Genomic DNA, 19,878 nt, shown 5'->3' with positions numbered 1-19,878 from the left:
CTTTTTCTAGTCAGCCTGCCACACAACTGCTGAACATAGCGCATAGCTGGTAACAAAATGCGCAGTCCTGTGCGGAGTGCTGCCTTAGAGAGACTCTCCTATGTGGAAGCATTGGCACGTGGCTGTCCTGTGATAGTTTGTATGAAGTAGTTATAATGAAATATTTCACTCCAAAGTAAACATTTTTGTAGACATTATCGTCATCTATAGTCAGTATGGGAGAAGAGAAGGGAGCAAGAAGGTTTGCAGGGGAAAGATCCCAATTAAAATTTTGTAATGAGTTTCACATGTAGTAAGTGTTACATACATTTAGTAACCACCCAAATTTGCTCAGTGTTCCCATGCACTAGTTAGTTTGACCAAAGACAAGCTGAATCTCAGCATAAGCTAAAAAATCAAGCTGAATAGATCTAAGACAGCAAAGTGAGATACTCCAATTTAGTATCAAGTATAGTAACTACCCCTTGCTGCTATTCTCTGTGACCATTCCAACCTTTATAGAATTGTGTTGATTGAATCAAAATTCAAAGTTACTACAAAGCCTGGATTTTTGATGATGCTATAGAGAAGATGTTTGTTCTTTTTCCCACCCTTCTCTGTTTTTTGGGGTGTTTTTTGCTTCTGAAAGGCAAAGGAAACACAATTCACCTAGCTTTATTAGCCACCTCGACTCCAGAACAGATTTTTGTTATTACTGTTACCCTCCTTTCTGTGTCAAAAGAGTTTAATGTATCTTGTGACTATGTTTTTCTTTGGTATTTCTAGTATCATCCCTATTAGAAGTGGGAGGAACTGTGCCCAAAACCAGATTACATGAGTGTACTCTTGGCCAGGAAATAGCAGTTTAAACAGTAATTTGTTTACAGATGTTTACTCTAGAAGAACATGATGTGAATAATGAACATCACCTGTTCATATGCTGCCAAAAAGCTGCTGTCAGCATAATCCCTATAGCAATAAAAATGCCAGTATTCTAGTTGCAGACAACTTGAAAAGATCTATCACTAATGTACTAGGTGTATTTGCAATTTTGTGTGGATAGTTACCTTTAATTTTTTTAATCTAAGTATAATTTACTTACTAAATACACCCGGATTTCTTTTATTTCAGGCCCTGGGCAAAAGAAAAAGTAGAGAGAACTTAGAAAAGATGTGATACCTGTGTGGTCAGGATCCTGCTAATGTCTTCAGATACCTTAACATTTTTGCAAAAAGTTATGTTTACCACCTTGCTATTTTGGTTGTTTGCTTTCAACAGTTTTAAATCTAATTTTAAAGAGACCTTGTGTTAATTACTTTCCCCACTGACGTGTCTTTTGTTTCTTTAAATTGTAAATTTCCTACCTGTGATCCAGACTTGTTAAAAGCATCATGCCTTGCATCACGAAAGAGACATTGTGGTCAGATTTTTTTTCTGCTCTTTGTCACTTATATGCCACAAAACAATTATACTTGTTTTGCAGCACAAATGAAAGAAGTGGTTGCACTTTGCCCAGAGACAGCAGGAAGTAGTCATATGTAACAAGTGGAAGATGGTTAGCTATTCAGTAACCAGGTAACTTCTGTGTGTTGGTGGGGGTTTTTTTGTTTTTGTTTTTATTTTTAATTTTCTTCCCTTCCCTCTAGTCTAGATAAAGCAGTTATTTTTAAGTGGTTTTTTAATACTCCTCTTTCTTTGTTGTTTTGGTTTTTTTCTGCGCTGGAAAAGTAGCCCTGGCAAATTGCCATAATCATGTTTTGGAGGAAAATATAATGAGAAAAAATGCAGCTCTTTTCAGTGATGTGCATGCTGTCTTGTTTCAGGAGCGCAGTACAGTCTAAAGTTGAAAAGCCGAAGGAGAATCTTTCATGTCTGCTGTAACATGTTGAAGTAAAACTGAATTTGATAGGAAACTAGTATTGTCACACCATTGGAAATGTTCAGGGCAGACGGCTAACATTTTATTCCTTCATCCATGAAATTAATAGACAAATTTGATCACTTGATCTCGAATGACTAAACTGAGAAAGCACAGTGAACAACGGCAGAATTGGGAAGAAAATCCATTACTCCTGACAGAAAAGTTAATACTCTACCTTTTGAATCTTGACTACATCAGTATCCCCTTCTAATCAGTATTATTTTGTAATTTGATTGTAGTACAGTTGTGTGCTTAAAATTACAGTCCACAACTGTAGACAAAAATAATCTTGAAACTGTTGAAATAGTTGATGTAGAAAGGCACATACAGAAATACACCTTTATTCATGACCTTTACTAATTGATTTCTAAGTTTGCTAATATAATGGGTACAGGAATTAGGTACTTGACGGATGACTCTTCTTCCATGTTAATGCTATGACTTAGTACCAGTTACTACTAGAACATCACATCAGTGCAAGTAAGTTCTTCCTGTCTGTTCTTTGCTCATTTATTTGGCTCTCAGTGTGCCCTCATTAATGCCTCAGCTGGCATTAATGGAGGAACAGAACCCTTTCATTTGTATGCTTATCAGGATGTAAAGAAAGTTCTGCTCTCACTTTGACCACTATAAGTTGTGATCAGTCTAATGAACTAAGTGAGCTATACAACTTCTGTAAATGAAGGAAGAAGTATTTGTCTTGTTTCTCCACTCCGTCTTGTTAGTAGAATGAGAAATTTAGATACAGTAAATAACTTTTCTACAGTCAGAGAGGAGAAAAATCATTAATGTCATTGTAAAGGGGGCATGGCATGCCCTTTTTATTGATTCATTTCTGCCTTGGCCGCCTGACTTAAAAGCCTGAAATATACATTGATATAGCAATTCAGTAAACTACTGTCTAGTGAAAGACTTTTCCAAAAGCCTCTGTTTTGGTAGGACTGTAATTGAGGCATCATTCCGTCTTCCAGAGTAAGTCAGAATTTAGAGGAATATTTTTTTTATGTTCTCTTTGCCTCTGTATGAGTTGTGTATCCACAGGATTTATTATGAAGCCTTTTCACTTGTTTGTATTGGGGGGGGGTGGGAGGCAGGAGTTATTTCTTTGATGTTCCCAAGTCTTTCCACGTAACTGGATTAAACCCTGAAACCACGTTAAGCAAAAGCTGTGACAGTAATGTACCCTAATTTGTTTCCCTAAAGATTGATGTGATGGGTTACTCAAGCTGACTTCTCTCTTCAGTTGTTTGAACATCTTTAATTTCTAGGTATCCATACATTATTAATCTTTAATGCTGATAGTAAGCTGCTAATAAAACAGGAAATACTTAACTCCTTTGTTAGATTTTCCACAATATCCTTCTTTCTCTCCTGTATACATACTTTTTAAAATTTAGGTTGTCCAAGATGAAAATATCCATATTTTAAATTGTATATGTAGGTTCTTACAGGGTTGCTGGATAACTGTTTAGCAGATTGTCTCCCCTATTTGCTATAGATATTAATGGGTTAGTATTTTAAATAATTGCTACAGGAACATAATATCGTACTGTCTGTTGTTTATTTGAATTTGAATATGAATTGTTATCTGCATGAGGATAGAAGAGAGCAGTAGTCTCTGAGCTTTTGGTCAGATGGAGTGGAGGACAAGGATAGAAAGTAGTTTCACAATCAACAGCTTTAATGGATGTTAATACTGTAGGAAAAAGTGCTGGCAGGCTTTGGCAGCATATTCAATCTGAGGTTTATGTTTTGTTATTATTTGAGTTAACACTGACATGAAACCGTAATGAAGATGTAACATTTGTTTAGGCATGCTGTGTACAGACATTACTGGACACAGGGCCCATTTGATGAGGAAATAGGTTTAGCTATTTTTTTCAATGTCTGTTGTTGTAGCAGACTAAAGAGGACAATATTCTTGAATAACCAGATTTGTCTGTGCTTAAGGGCTTTTTTGCACTAGAAAGCAAATAACTTGGTCTTTGATCTGTGTTATGCACAGTCAGGATCATGAGTGATGTGAATATTTCTGCAGCCTACTGTTACAGTGTAAAACCTTCAGTGGTGTCAGTATAGGAAAATTAGATCATTAGATGGGTGATAAACTTCACTGGTAATAAATTAGACAAATCTTGCAGTAGAATAGTGCAGTGTTTCAGTAATACTGTAGTTTTTTTGAGCTCTAGAAAAGTAAACCTTTTTCCAATTTTCAGCTTTATATTGGCATTAGAGAGACATATGAGTTATGCCTTGGGTTATATACAAAATTGAATTTTTCACCCCTTTGTAGACTGTCATTGTGTACTATCTGTTCTGATACTTTTGTAACTTAACCTTTCTTTTTTTTATACTTTCCTACCTAGCTTTTCCCTTTCTGAAAGAGTTTATGACAAAGATTTTCTTTCATAATCCTTTTAAAAAATAGTAAAAATAAGCATTAGATCAGATGTGGCATTTTGCTTATATAGCTTGGCTGCTGGGAACAGAGAGAACCTGGTTTAATTTAATTTGCTAAATCGTCTTTCAATTGTTCAATTATAGGCATTAGCCATTAATATTCATACAAAGTCTTCCTTAAAAAGAAAAAAAAATCAATAAGCACATCTGACCTTAATAACAGTGTTTTGCTGTTAATCAATAGGATCACTAACATAATGTATTACCCTTCAAAATAGCACTCTAGATGTTTGTATCTGTCTCAATCTTTCAACTTGAGTGTGGATTCGTGTTGAAAAGTACTTCAGTATGTTCAAGGAAGCTAATGTCTGTTGTTTATAGGGGATCCAGATCTAGTTCCTTAGGAGATTGTATGATGGGGTTTTTTTGATCCTCTTCAATAAAACAGAGCTGACATATATCCCACTTTATAATCAGACATCCTAAGGTGTAAAGCTATACTGGGCAACATAGATAATGTTCCATGCGGGTTGGGGGGGAATTGAAAAGTGGGGGAAAAGGAGAAAAATAACTGTATTTTACTGTTTTATTTTTCCTTCTTGGAAAGATTAGATAGCCAGAGAGCTAGGCATGGAGAAGATTGACTTATAACTGTGCAAACCCCAAAGGATTTGCAGAAAATCCTGCTTCCACAGATCCTGAGACAGCTTTATTTCTTTCACAGTCTCCCTTTCTCTGATGCTGTAGCTGACTAGGCAGGCCCTTGACTTCTGGTTGCTTATCCAGTGAATCTGGTAGGGTTTATATTAGACCCTAAAATTTGACTCCTGTCTGAGAGAGAATCAAAGCCATATATCTTTATTTTCCCTGGATATATCATATCAGGTATTTCTGTCAACGTTGGCCTGGGGGCCCACAGGCAAGATTGCCATTCATTTAAGATATTCTCCCATCCTTACTTAAAGTGCTTCCATGATGAAAGAAGAGAAGGTAGCCTCATGGTTAGGCAAGCAGAAGACTAGTTATTACATTTTCAAATATAAGGTGGACAAGTTCTTCTTTGAGAGGGGCTTGGCTTTCTGCCATTGCCTTCGGTCATTGTAAATTGTTCTTTGTAACTCAACAAGGCAACCAAATAATCTGCGTTGTCTTGCAAATTCAGACAAATAATTTTTCATTATACTGTAAATCTGAAGTGACTGTTCCATATCTTTCATTTTTTTGGCAATATTAATTTCTGTGTAGTCCTACAGTAAGGATAAGCCATGACCTCCAGTTCTGATTCAAATAAAACTGAATTCAATGATGTATTTTTCCCGTAGTAGTCCTTGTTTGATCACCCTGGGTATTTTTGTTTTTAGATGATGCATGATCTTTTTAGGAATAGGGAAATTAATGTAGAAATGTCTTCTACACTCTACTTCTCATTAATGTTCCACTAAGCCTTGAGGGCTGCTTGTTAGCTTGAGCTCCCTGTTTGGTACTGTTGCTAAAGAACAGTTGGTAGCCTTTATTTGTGTTCCTGAGGGGAGGAGAGAGTACTGAAAAAGAAGTGGGTTTGTGCTTTTTATTTCTCTTGTTGAGCATTAGTATTTGCCAACTGTACTGCAGTAGTGGTGCTGAAATGATGTCATTAAATCCTGATGTTACACATCTGGCAACTTGTTGTAATGTAAACTATTCCATGAATGTATGTAATGCAGCTTTTGATACTTTTATAAATTGATGTTAAAACAAGGTATTTCATAAGTTTAAACACAGTAATGCAATATTTAAATCTACCTATTATAGCTCTTTGTGGACAAGAAATCCACATGCTTGCTTTAGGGAACATTTCATCTTATGATGCTAATAATTGTAGTTCCAACTTTCCTTCAATGAAACAAACCCAAACAAACTTATCGTGTGTGTTCTAACAATGAATACGAAATAACTCATGTTTGGAGTCTGCTAGTTCAAGTAAAGAAAGTGTTTCCCTTATGCTAATGTCTGTCCTTGCTCCTACTCTGATGTGGAAAGTGCAGTACAGTAAAGCTTTCCAAGTTTGCAGCTTTATTAGTTCTGGATCTTAAAGGCAAATAACTTAGTTTTCTGTTATTGCTGCTTCTCTTGCACAGATTTAACATCTGAGTGCTTGTATTCAAATTTGTCAAAACAGACATAAATGCAGAAATGTCTGGGAGAATATGATAACCTTAGGAGTCATACAGAGCTCTAAAAATTACCTACTATATGAGGTTATTTTAAGTATCCATTACTTTTTGATTTGTTTACTATACACTTGAATTTTACATAGATATTTTGTGCTGTTCTTGTATATTCCAGAATTCCCTTCACTGTTAAGGATAAAACTTACCGATGAAAGGAGATAAAATGGCCTGTGCAGAATCTTTTGCCTCCGGTAAGCGCAAAGCAAACATCTTCACTCTACTAGATCTCTTTGGTTTTCATTACTACAGGAAAAATTAAAATTATTTGGCTTTGCCTCAGGCCTTCAATTGCTCTGTTGGGTTATTAAACATACAGTGGAGAGCCAGTAATGAGTGGTATTGCTTATGTACCTTGTCTGTTCTTTATAAATAGAAGATTCATTACAATGTTTAAGAGACTTGGGATTTATTGACTTGTCTTTCTAAGAATCTCTTATTCTCATAATTGCTTTCAAGAGTATTTTCCTGCTTTTTTCAACCCCATTAATCACTGAATCATCTTTTTATATAATAATCAGTAGTAATTCAGAATTCTATCCAATAAACTCAGTACTAACAGCTGGCTTCTTCCAAATTATTATGAATATTGAGGGTGTTTGCTGAAGTGAGGGAACCTAAGGTTAAGTAGAATTGTGTGCTTTACCTTGAGAGTAATTTGAGTGCGTTGAAGGGTGAGTTAAACATTGTATCAGAAGTGTCCAGTGGTTAGTATTTTATTGTCTCCCATTTTGTATTTAAAACAAAGAATGCGTTAGTTTTCAACTCCTCTCCTGTCTCTGCAAATAGCTTTTTATTCACAGGTGAATGTAGTAGTTATTAAAGACAAGTGTCATGAGCAAACTGAGTGTGATAACCAGGGGCAAACTAAACCTTCTCACATAAAAAACACATGCCCTTTTAATTCTGATATTACTTCCCCATAAAATACTAAACCTTGAGTATTAAAGCATTGATGTACTCTGTTCCAGTTTAGCCATGTTCATTTGAGGTTAAGGAGATAATCCTGTGAGCTTTATGTTTTCCTTGTAGTCTCTTACTTTTCAGGTGAAAAATAAGCTGCAGTATAAACTCAGAAATTAACCTAATGCTTAAACTCTGAAATGCTGTGGTTTAATGATAAATACTTCTACAATATAATTCTTGCTCCTAAATACATCTGGAAGGAAGACAGAAGCAACTTTTATATATGTGATAATGTACTTTGAGGCTAATTATAAGATGTAAATAATATGCTTATATTTCTACATATAAATTAATAAAATAATGAAATAAGATTTAAAACTTTAAAGACGTCTAGGAAATCTGTGTTTGGCAGGAGAAGTAGTTGTTCAGAGAAGATGGTATGACGTGCATCCTTTAAGTACACTGGCAGCATTGACAGCTCTCACCCTTCAGAAGGCATGATTCAGATTCTAAAACAGCAAATTATTTTGAATTTTGAGATGTGTAAGTCTTCGGTACCTATTATTTAGTTTATTATAATTCTTTATTTTTTCTCGAAAAGAATTTGAAATAAATTTTATGGGTTTCTCCAGTATAAAAGCATATACCATAACTTTTATGGGTTTCTTCACTATAAAAGCTATTACCATAAATTATGTGATGGTAATGGAAAGACATACAAAGACATCAGGTTCTTACTTTGTTTCTCCCTGAGCCCAGCTCTGTAAGAACAGACTTATAAAAACTAAGCTGTTTCATCTGGTATATGGTAGATTATCTTCAATAGCTAGATAAAAGGGAACAAGTTGACAATTGACAAATGACTGTTGTTGGTGTTGATCTATGAAACAGATGGAAAACAGATTTCTGTTAAGCTGATTCTGTAAAATGGAGTGTAGCAAAGGAATTTGAATGTGAAAATATAGTTGCAGTCCCATGGTGACACATACCCACATATTAGAGCATATTGACATGTGATTTATTTGTATATTTATAGGGGGGATTTACCATACACAGAGATGGTTATTGGAAACCACAGGAACAGAAGTCTTAAAAGATAGTAGCTTTTATATTGTTAGATAGGTGCTATAAATACTCATTTTCAAAGCATGAATCGACTTAAAGAAAGGTTTTTGATTTTAAAATCCTTTCTCCCATTATAATTAATATTCAGTTGTAACACTGATCTCAAATAATGTAAAATCAGCTTATCTTTCAGGCTGACATAGATTAGGAATCTTGTTTTGGTCTACAGTCTACACACGTTCTGAGCAGTCATAGGGCTCATACATAAACTTTGAAATAAGGACAGGTAAAAGTAAATGGATTTGACTGAGTTTTACTGTGAACAGATATATAAAGACTGACCATACAGGAAGATCAAACTGTAGATATGTTTCAGTATATCCGTATGAATTAAGCTGCTCCATTTCAAGCAGTAGTTTACTCTTAGCTTCTCAGGTATAGGTGCTAAGACCTTTTTTTATTACTTTTGCTGTTGGTAGCCTTTTAGATAAAGGATTATACTTAAATAGTTTGGAAACGTAAATGTTATCATCATTGATATAAGAATCTTCCTATTTAAGGACTAAATTGATTTTGAAAATAAGCCTTTTTTCCTCATTTTGCGGGAAACTTGCTGCTAATGCACAGAATTCTCTGTACCAAGTAAAAAACAAAGCAAAGTGTATTTTAATGGCTTAAAAATTCTGTGAAGTGTTCACAACAAGCACCTTTTCTTGTAAGTCAATGATGACAGCTCTTTTTGTAACTTTTCTTTGTATTGGTTTAGTAAAGATGGTAATTCTTATAACATGCCATTATAATTTGCATGCACTATGAGGGTCATGTTGTCTATAGCAGACAAGAGAATTTCATGCATTTTAAGTACAAATTAGTATTTCTGTGATCACTGAAATGTTTCAGAGTCAGTAACAGTGTTAAGTCTGAGTTTCCTATAGCACTGTCATCATGTGTGTAAATGCAGATGTCTCCTTACAGAACTCTCAAGAATCATGGTTCTCAGTCACTTTTATTTTCATGTTGGCTGTAGGTTTACTTCTACAACTTTTATCCACAACCAATCCTTCTTCATGTTAGGTAGTTTGGTGTCTAAGCTACTATGATAAAAGGTAAAAGTTAATCATAAATACCAACAAGTTGTTAATGCTGTTGGCCTTTTCCTGGTCAATGTGTGTCTAGGGAACGTATCTTTGCTTAGTGCATTCAGTGTTAGCAGAAGGTATCAGAGATATGGGTACAATTGAGTGCAAAATCAGGGTGCTCCCAGAAATGTATGGATTTAAGATGGAGACAATGGAAATATGCTAACAGTACTTAGATATTGCAAGAGTATGAAAGGTGGTGTTTTTCGCTAATGCCAAAAAAACAGTTTAAAGACCACAACATCAGCTCCAACTGGATTGAGACTACAAAACCAATACTAGATTCTTTTGCTGAAAATGTCAGCTTTCTGCACTCTGAGTAACACCAAGCAGTCCACCCAGTTAGTTTTTCTCTGCAGTGAAGGGAATTTGATTCTACTGGAAGCGGAATTATGGCTCTAATAGTTACCACTCATTTCTTAAAGCACAGCTAAGTAACTGAACCCAACATTACAATGAGATGTATAGACATACTATTTTTTAAACACACCACGTGCAAGTTTTTCTTTCAGGTTTTTAGGTTCAATGTTAATTTCACCTTGCTTCTAATGAAACAAGCACTGATATTTCATTTTCCTGCCCTTACTATTTATAGAAGCCTATAGAGATCATTATTCCTTTGGGTTTCTCTCTCAGATCTGTTCAAGTGTACAGCTATTGCCACAGTAAGGGTTGGGTCTGCTATTACAGAAATACTGAAAAGCTCCCTCCAGGAGAGTTTCTTCCTCTGTATTGGGAATCGGGAGCAGGTGTTAACTAGGCAGGAGTACCTTGTCTTTATTTATGCTAAAGACAAAAAAACAGATTAGAAAGCAAGGAGGGGGCAAAAGTGAAGCTCATAGAGCTAGGTTTGGGGATATTGGGAAAAGTTATGCACAGAAGACATGATTGGTTATGGGAGCTCACCTTATGCTCTGGGGTACCCAAAAAGCAGATGCGTTCTGACCATATAATCAAAAAGTTACAACTGAGACTGAAATATTCAGGCCATTTGGGAATGTCTTCAATAGAGCTTTTCCCCTTTTCTCCACAGACTTGGGCTTTGCAGGCTTGCTATTTGTTTTATCATTACAGGTTTACTGTTCAAAGACAACATACCTTAAGAAAGAATAGGGATCACATTTTTATCACATGGACAAATATACCTTAGATGAAAACTTAATCATGCAAACCTAGCACTTACAAGAGTTATGGACAAAAATGACCTGCGTAAAACTACATATTACTTGTTGAAAGAATCTGGAACTAACAGACTGTCACAAATAACATTCTGTATCATACAGGTCATGGTGAGATATTTATTACTGAAATCAATGAGAAGTAAATGAAATCTGTCAAGAAATGTTTTAATTAAATATTCAAAAGTTTTCAAGTCAATTAACTAGATTTTTTAAACACTTATCTTCTGCATGGAGTGCATCTAAAAAAATGTTCACTTTTATTCTTTCAAATTGAAATACATTCTGGGACCAGCACAAAAACTGACACCAGGATACAGCCTTAGGGGTCTGATCTGTGAGCTTCCGATTAAGTTCTTTCTAGACATCAGACAGGGTTAACTTTGAATTTGGGAAGTATTGAAGATACTTAATTCCCCTCTTTTTTTTTTTTTCCTTAAACTTCTTACATTCTAAGCATTTGTAAAAAAAATTTGTCATTTTAATGAAAATCTGTGATTACAGCTGTTGTTCATCTTTTATTTTAAAGAAAAGATTTTTCCGTTGCTAGGGTCATATATTAAGGTTTGGTTTGGTTTTTGTTTTTTTTTTTTTGTACTACAGTCAGCACAACAAGCATTATGGTTTTACATATGTTTGTAAATAAAGGATATGCCCAGTGCAAGCTGGTAGGTCACATTTAGTGAAAGGTTTCCTGTAAACAAAATACCTGAATAAACCCAAATAAACCAGGGAATAAAATGTAGGCTAATGTGGAAGTCATTAAGTATTCTTGGCAAATTGCTATGTATGCAGCAGCCACTGCATGTTAATTCAGAGCTGCTAACAGGGACACTGAAACAAGCCTGCTGTACAGGTGCTAGATTTTGTTTAATAAATAGTCTGTACAAACTATATAAAAAGTTTAAAAACCACAATGAGAATTATTATATTTTAAAAATGTTTCTGTATTGTAAAAATTTTAAAATTAGGTCCAAACCACCATTAAAAAAGGTATGAAATGTGCAATTTTGCAAGTGGAAACAAGGGGCACAAGAAGGGTTCCATAAGGGTTAATAAGAGTTGCTTTGTGATTTCTCTTTGTTTCCAGTATCTTCATAGACCTGGTAATCACACAGACCTTAGAGCAGTTCTCTTCAGGCAAGTAGGACATGAGCTAAAAGTATCATCACTGATTTCAGTAGGGAAGATTGGCTGCAATAAGGAGTAAAAGGCTATTTTAAGAGACAAATGTACAGTACAGTCTATTTAGGTAAATACTTGGAAAACGCAGGAACAAAACTGTTCTCTAACTGCAGAGCTGTGAAATTAGTGAGCCATATGTATCTATAATTTATGGCAGAATATTTTTAAATCCTAAACTTTCTTGAAAGAAAACTGTTGTAAGTCTGCATCTAGAATAACATGAGTACTTCCTTGTGTTTTAACCAAAATCTGCAAAGATTATATATTTCCAAATGTACTAAAATTAATATAACTCAATATTTTTAAAAGGCAGTAATCCTTTACACTTATTTCTCATAAAGCATAGAGTGAGGAACTGATACTTAAAGGCAATATAAATGGTAGGCAAGATGAAACAGATGGCTGTAACATAATTCTTGAGTCTTAACTGGCACTTAACACTAATTCTACTTTCAGTTTGACAAATACAATAAGACACCTATGTTGACATACACGTGATGCACTTAACTACTTTTATTTATGTAACTGAGGTATTAAAATTGTCTTGAAAAGCAGATGTCTAAAGAAGAGAAAATGATATGAGGAAGAGAATAGTAGTAATTGTTTTCAGTGTTCAATGATCAGTAGGTGTTTTTTTAGTTCCAGTATCCTTAACTTATAATTTCCATGCAAAGTCTCTGTCTCACTCCTCCACTAGATAGGTAGCTTGGGAAGATGGGAGGAAATCCACCATTTTTCAGCAAGAATTAGTTACGAAGAATTTTTTGGGTTTTTTTTTTTTTCTGGTTTTTTTGTTGTTGTTTTGTTTTTAAATGAAGTATAATATGCTAAAAGTGTGTGCATGTCACACGCTGCATATAGTACACTTTTAATATATACACTGTCATTATACACAAGCATCTTGTATATACACTGATACCACCTTCACTAGGAAATTAAAAGTCAATAGATAATGAACCTTGTGCCGTATCTTCTCTTCCTCTAACATAGATTTCACACGGTATCTCCTCCATCACCCTGTCTTCTATGACTTGCTCAGGGCAGTCATGCGCTTGTTTGAAAGTATAACTACTTTTCTTGAATGTGCTATTAAATGTTTTCATTGGCTGAGGCTGCGCAAAATCATTGCGAAAGGGAAGTTCCATGGAGCTGAGGTTTGTCCTGCTTTGTTTTATATTAGAGGCCTGGGAGCCACAGTGGTGGTCATGAATGCATCTGGAAGCTGTTGAAGGGCGTCTCATTTTCTGATAGTTTTCAAGTTCTTCTGATAAATCCGCCAAATCTGCAGAAATTTCTTTGTCCCTTAGTGAAAATAGTTCATAATGTGGAGGATCAAATACTTCCTGGAAACCAGTTTTATTGAAAGCAGTCTTGCAAGCCATAACCTTTTTGCGAGGTTGCTTTACTTGTACTAGAATTGAAATGATGAGAAGAACTAAAACTATCCCTGACGTGATGCCAATGATTGTTCCATGAGTTTTGGTGATTTGTTCAAACAATCCACTTTTCTTCTTTTCTGCAAAGAAAAAGATGAGTATTATGATAAGGCTTTTACTATTTTCCAAACTTTTGATCATGTATTTAAAAAAAAAGCAAGCTGTATTGTGATTGCCATGTAAGTGCTGTATTAATGAAATGACTTAATGGCACTGGAGACTAGACCTGTATGTCAATGGGATTTATCATACTGGATCTGTGCATTTGTTCAGCAAGTCTAACTCCCTCTCTGCATTAGTGGCTACCATATGATAATTCGGTGGCAGGTGGAACTCTGTGGCCAGTGCATGCTGACACAGCTAGGATGTGGCTTCAATCCTGAACCTATATGGATCAGTTCATATTCCAAAATCCGTAAGTTAAATAGTTTATACAGCTACAGATGATGCTTCTCTTACCATGGTTTGCTCCTGCTGGTAATACGCCCATTGATGTCAGTAGAAGGAAACCTAGGTTTAAAATTATCTAGTTCTTCTTTAAAAGTGAAATATTATCATGGTGATGATGTGAGATTGACTGTACTATTTGTTTTCACATTCTTGGAAACTTAATGACTGTGTCTATTGTGTAAGTCTGCTATACCTATTTCAACACAAGGAGCTTTAGCATAGATATATTCCAGTTTTAGCAGTCCAGTAATCAAGTCAATTGGAAAAAAGAAAGGGGAGGAGGTGAGGGGGAACCAACCAACCCAAATCATATGGCATTTTTGGCTAGTACTTCATAGGAAAACACACAAGATGGCAGCATCAGAACGAGATGGTTTTCCATACTTAAAATTCTTATTTGAAGATTAAAGTTTTCTAGTTGGATTTCTGTTCTGTAAATGTACTTGTCCTAGAGGACTAAAAGAATTCTATGCTGAGACCCTGCAACATCTCCTAGTGGGGGAGAAAAGCATTTAAGACTCTGTAGAAGAAAACGTAGTAGCCTGAATGTTGTGTATTATTTTCAGATATCTGGCTCCTGGCATTTGGATATGTGTGTTATGCACCTAAGTACTCCACACACAGTGCATGGAGAGAGTTATATACCATCACATGCTATTTGAAACAATCCATATACTAAACAGAGAGTCCCAGGGAACTGGCTAATAAGAAGTTATGTCTGAAATACAGTTCTACTTCTTAGACTGTTTACTCTGAGTTACATTTATACCTTTACTGTGAAGGAGGGTATCTCCTGTTGTCCTGCCTAGCTTGGATCTTAGTGTTACCATACTTTGTGGGAGGTATGAATTTCAGTGCTATGGCTGTTCTCTCACCTGCATCTAGGTTTCTCAATTCTTGGAAGATATTCTAATCAAAAAGTTGTTATGCAAAAGGTGATGTCTTCTCCAGTCTCTTAAAAGAAATTCCACACAACTGACTTTTCTATCAATTTTTGTGTCACTGGGCTTAGGCATAAGGTAGGTCACAATATGCTCAGATTTAGGTAGCTATCAATGTGGACTAAATGAGAACTCTGGGTGCCTGCAGGAATTGAGCACAATTGTGAGAAGCTTTCTTTTTAAGGCTAGATATTGCTCATTTGGTTGCATCAGTCTCCCTTCAGTCTACCTTGGCTGGCAATGCAGATCCAGTCTTCAGCTGCCTCAATTATCTGCTGTACAAGTATTAAAGCAGAATTTAGATTGTATTCAACATAAAACATGGTAGGTTATTCGGTACCACATACAGCAATTTACAAACACTGGGAAAGACACTTTCTTCACATTGCGGTACAGTTTTTATGGAATCCATTTTTTAAATACTGCAGTACGTGAGTGAAGTGTGGATTCTAGGCAAGATTTTAGAAAGCAGTTGGTAGAGATGGGAAAGAGATCTAGAAATTGCACTTAAGAGGGAACACTGAATATTATCAAGGCTAAGGACTGTTTAGAGGAAGCTTACTTCTACACTGAAAACTTGAGAGCTATGGATCAGCTTTGTTAACTGGAAAGCTTCCATAATATACCTTGCATGAGAGTATTTATTAGTGGTGTGAATTTTTTTGTTTGCCCAAAATACAATTTCAAAGTAGTTTTTTTAATATTGATTTATTAAAAAAATTTAAGCTGGGTTTGTGTGGTGAAAAGCCATTTTTTTTCAAGATTTTCTGTAGAGAAGGTTTTGACCCTTCCTTCAGAGTCAATTTCTCTTTGAAATGAAACATATTTGAAATGTATTTAAATCTTCCAGTTTTGTGTGCAGACCTACTTACGACATTCTAGTTAAAAAAAAAAAAAGCTCAAGTTTATTGTTTTCTTTCAGCAAGAAAAATTGTTGACCTTAAACTGTTTTTGTTCCAACTCTGCAAATTCAGTTATTGTTGAAGTACGGGCGAATATATTTGTGCTTTAACAGAATAACAATTTCCTCAAATCATGAGAATTTTTCCTACAAAACCTGATATTGAAACAAGTCTTTACCGTAGTTGTGATGGTTTAAACAGTACTCCCTAGCCCATGTTCTGGAAGCAGTGATTTACATGTGTCTGTTTTCCATAAGCAATGACTTCTTGCTTCCTAACAATTCCTCTTTCCTCCCACCCTTTCTCACACCATATGCAGCAGTTGCGTTTACTCTGGTAGTCTGTGATTAACAAAACAAATGTTTTAAAATTGTATTTGTCTTTGAAGATTGTTGCTTCTGTTTCAGCCCTGAGAAAGACAGACAAGCCTTCAAGCACAAAAAGCCTTTTTCTAGCTCTATATTTTTTTCTCTCTAATAAAACATATTACCTGTCCCTATGATCCTTGCTTCATTTAAAGTTTAGAAATGGATAGGATGCAACCTGGCAAATACTAAATTCTATTTCCTATTAAGCTGACATCCTTTTAAAAGAGAGTGTATATGCTGAAGAGGAAGAAATTTAATTATAAAGCAGTAAGATCAATATTCAGGATGCTTACATGTCTCCTGAGTTTAAATAAAAAATTTGGAACACCTTCCTGAGATTAGTAGAATAGCTGTCTTCAGCTTATTTCCAGGAAAAAGACATTTCATGACTTCCTTGAAAGGCAAACTGACCAGCTTAGCTCATAAAGGCTATACTTTGCACTATATTCACCTCTGCAGTGATTTTCATCCCAAGGGTATGCACAGTTTTGAATGCCATTGCAGACTAAAGAATTATTGATGCACATGTTGCTATGGCAGAAGTAAGTGTTGCCTGAGCAGGGAGCTGCAGGAGAGAGGAGAAAGAAAACATTAGGAATTTTCAGTAATTGATGCATTGCAATAAAACTAGTAAGTTCCTGTTATTTTTTTAACATGCATACTCATTCTTTATCTCTGTTTCAAACACAGTCACTCTTCCTGCACATCACTAATTATCAGATGATGTACTCTCTCTTTATGTGGTTGCTTTCAGGTGTATTATCAATGCTACAAAAAAAAAATTCTTGCTCAAAATGGGCAGCAGATAGAGACAGTCACACAACACAGATAATGGAAGAAGGCTTTAATACTTGTCTTTAAAAACTTAATACTTAAAAATCACATGTTCACCATCAATTATATACTTATTCAATCTGCTGTGCATCTGCTATGTAGATGGTATAGCTGGTTGTGAAGCAGTTCCTGAACATCTGCATTTTAGAGCCCATTAATATCTTAAGGCAAATCAGATTTCAGCTTGTGGAGGACTGTTTCAGTAATTGCAAGAGATTTCAGTAACTGGAGGCATCTAAGTCATTCCTGCTTGTGAATCAAAGCTCTTAGATCCTCCTATTAGAGCTAATGCAGGGATTAAGAGAGAGTACAGTTTAGCTTTTTATCTATCCGTCTATATATAGTTAGAAATTTGAAGAAATAAATTAACTAGAAAGTTGCCCTAAAGATTTTATGTTTCCGTGAATGTTTGTTATAGCTCCTTGACATTAGAAAAATATATTAAAAAAAATAGTAATAATTCTTTTCAGGATGTTGTATAATATACATAGGGAATTCTTTATGAATTCGGGGCACTGGACAAGAAATTGATTTTCCCTTTCTCTGTTTCAGTAATGTGGTATTTTTATGATAGAAATGTCTGTTATTAGTGGAGCCAGTTATATATTAAAGAGCAAAGATGTGTGATAGACATTCTACTATTTGCTTTCATAGAAAGAATTTATTCTTGAGCAGTCTGGATTCTCTGAAACATAATGCAAAACCCAAAGGGTACAGCAGAGGAGGGTGACTAGTCCTGAATACAGAGTGTTTCTCACTTAGTCCTTCTTTTAGGCTTCAGAGTCTCAGTGACCAAAAGAGGAGTGATGCCTAAGAGAAAAGAAAATTCAAACCTTTAATTCTGAATTTACATTCCCTAAATCTAATATGCATTGTCTTCCCATTTTTTTGGGGAATTTTGGTAACCCATGCTCATTGGTTTTAAGCTTTTGTATTAGCTTCCTCTTACTGTTTAACCCCAGCAACCTGGCAAGAAGTTCCATATAGGAAGCTTGTGCTTTAATTGTAGTGCAAATGCTGTAGTATTTTAACGTAATACAGAATGTATTTAGAGTGTATTTTGGAAGAGTTTATCTATGTAATTTCAGTGTTTAAAAATGTCATAGTAACTACCACATGTATCTTCCTCGCTCAACTGAGTTGAGAATTTAATTGTTTGGAAAGTAGATTTAGTCTGAAGAACACTGATATGACCAATGCTTAGGAAGGTATAGATCACACCCATTGTATCAGTTATGAATGAGATATGTCAGGTGCCCTGGGAGGAATACAGACACAGTGAGTGCGCAGGGATGGGGCTGGGAAAACCAAAGCCCACCTGGAGTTGAATATGGTGAGGGACATGAAAGGCAACAAGAAGGGCTTCTTCCAGTGTATCAGCAACAAAAGAAAGGCCAAGGAAAATATGGGCCTACTACCAAATGGGACAGAGGGGACCTTCCCTCGATGCCTGGGAAGGTGATAGAGTAAATAATCCTGGAAGCTGTTTCCAAATGTATCAGGGATAAGAAGGTCATTGAGAGTAGTCAGCATGGATTTATGATGAGGAAATCATGCTTGACCAACCTGATTGCCTTCTACAATGAAATTACTAGTTTAGATGAGGAGAGAGCGGTGGATGTTGTATATCCTGACTTTAGCAAGGCTTTCAAAATTGTATCCCATAATATCCTTGTAGAGAAACTGATACAGACTACATAGGAGGACAGTGAAGTGGACTGAAAACTGACTGAACTGCCAAGCTTAAAGAGTTGTGATTAGAGGCACAAAGTCCAGCTGGAGGTCATCACTACTGGTGTACCCCAGGGGTCAATAGTGAGGCCAACACTGTTTAACCTCTTCATTAATGGCCTGGATGTTGGGACAAACTGCACTCTCAGCAAGTTTGTAGATGATACAAAACTGGGAGGAGTGGCTGATAGACCAGACAGTTGTGCTGCCATCTGAGACAGGCTGGAGAAATGGGTTGACAGGAACCTCAGAAAGTTCAACAAAGGGAAACACAAAGTCCTGCAGTTGAAGACGAGTAACTCCACATATGTGTACAGGCTGAGGGCCAGCCAGCTGGAAAGCAGCTCTGTAGACAAACACTTGGAAGTCCTCGTGGAGAAAAAGTAGAATGTGAGGCAGTGATGCACCCTTGTAGCAAAAAAAGCCAGCAGCTTCCTGATCTGCATTAGGAAGAGCATTGCCACTAGGTCAAGGGAGGTGATTCTTCCTCTCTGCTCAGCACTGGTGAGACTACATCTGGCGTGCTATGCTCAGTGTTGGGGTCACCAGTACAACAGAGATATGGGGGGATCCAGGGAAATGGCATGAAGATAGGGACTTGGAGCATCTGACATGACTGGTATGGGTTGCCTTGAGTGGTTGTGGAGTCTCCATCCTTGGAGATGTTCAGCAACTGACTCCATATGGTCCTGGGAAACCTGCTCTCCTTGATACTCTCTGACCAGAGAGACTTCCTAGTTAGGTTTCTACATCAACAGCTTTTTTTTAAGAATGTTTTATGCCCACTTTATTTCAAGGGCCAAACCATTTTTCAGTGGGACATGATTCAGTGGGACTTTTTTTAAGTTCAACCATGCAATTACCTGGTAAATGGAAGAATAACATCAAACATTTTCCTCCATTCAGACTTAACTATATCTTTAACTGTTTCGCCAAATGCTACTGTTTAGGAAAGAAAATATAAAGGAACCTGGTTGTTGTGTTGTCAGTGTGCCAAACTATCACCTACGATATATAAAGAGTGGATGCTAAGGCAATTCACATCATTAATGGTTTGAGGCACAATGTAAGCATTATGCTGTAAGCATCATATGAAATCATGATACATTATGATGTAAGCATCATCCGAAATTATGCTGCACTTAAATTCCAAAGGGATTGTCCTGGTTTCGGCTGGGATAGAGTTAATTTTCTTCCTAGTAGCTGGTATAGTGCTGTGTTTTGGATTTAGTAGGA

General features: G+C 36.0%; 1 protein-coding gene across 5 annotated transcripts in view; it reads right to left on the bottom strand.

The window, feature by feature from the left end:
• Nucleotides 1-8,682: 8,682 nt before the first annotated feature.
• The window catches only part of NETO2 (neuropilin and tolloid like 2), a 37,420-nt gene continuing 26,224 nt past the window's right edge, over nucleotides 8,683-19,878 (bottom strand). For 4 of the 5 annotated variants that reach the window (XM_072873443.1, XM_072873444.1, XM_072873445.1 and 1 more), the window contains 2 exons: nucleotides 16,529-16,642; nucleotides 8,683-13,496 (listed from right to left, as the gene is read on the bottom strand). In XM_072873443.1, the coding sequence (XP_072729544.1) occupies nucleotides 12,916-13,496; nucleotides 16,529-16,642 (695 nt within the window). In that variant the 3' untranslated portion in view covers nucleotides 8,683-12,915. The remainder of the gene's footprint in view (nucleotides 13,497-16,528; nucleotides 16,643-19,878) is intronic. The other variant, XM_072873446.1, reaches the window with a different exon arrangement.

This window comes from Ciconia boyciana, chromosome 9 (genome assembly GCF_034638445.1).
Source record: "Ciconia boyciana chromosome 9, ASM3463844v1, whole genome shotgun sequence".
NCBI lineage: Eukaryota > Metazoa > Chordata > Aves > Ciconiiformes > Ciconiidae > Ciconia > Ciconia boyciana.
Note: the sequence above shows the minus strand (reverse complement) of the source record. Positions and strands in the feature narration are given on the sequence as shown.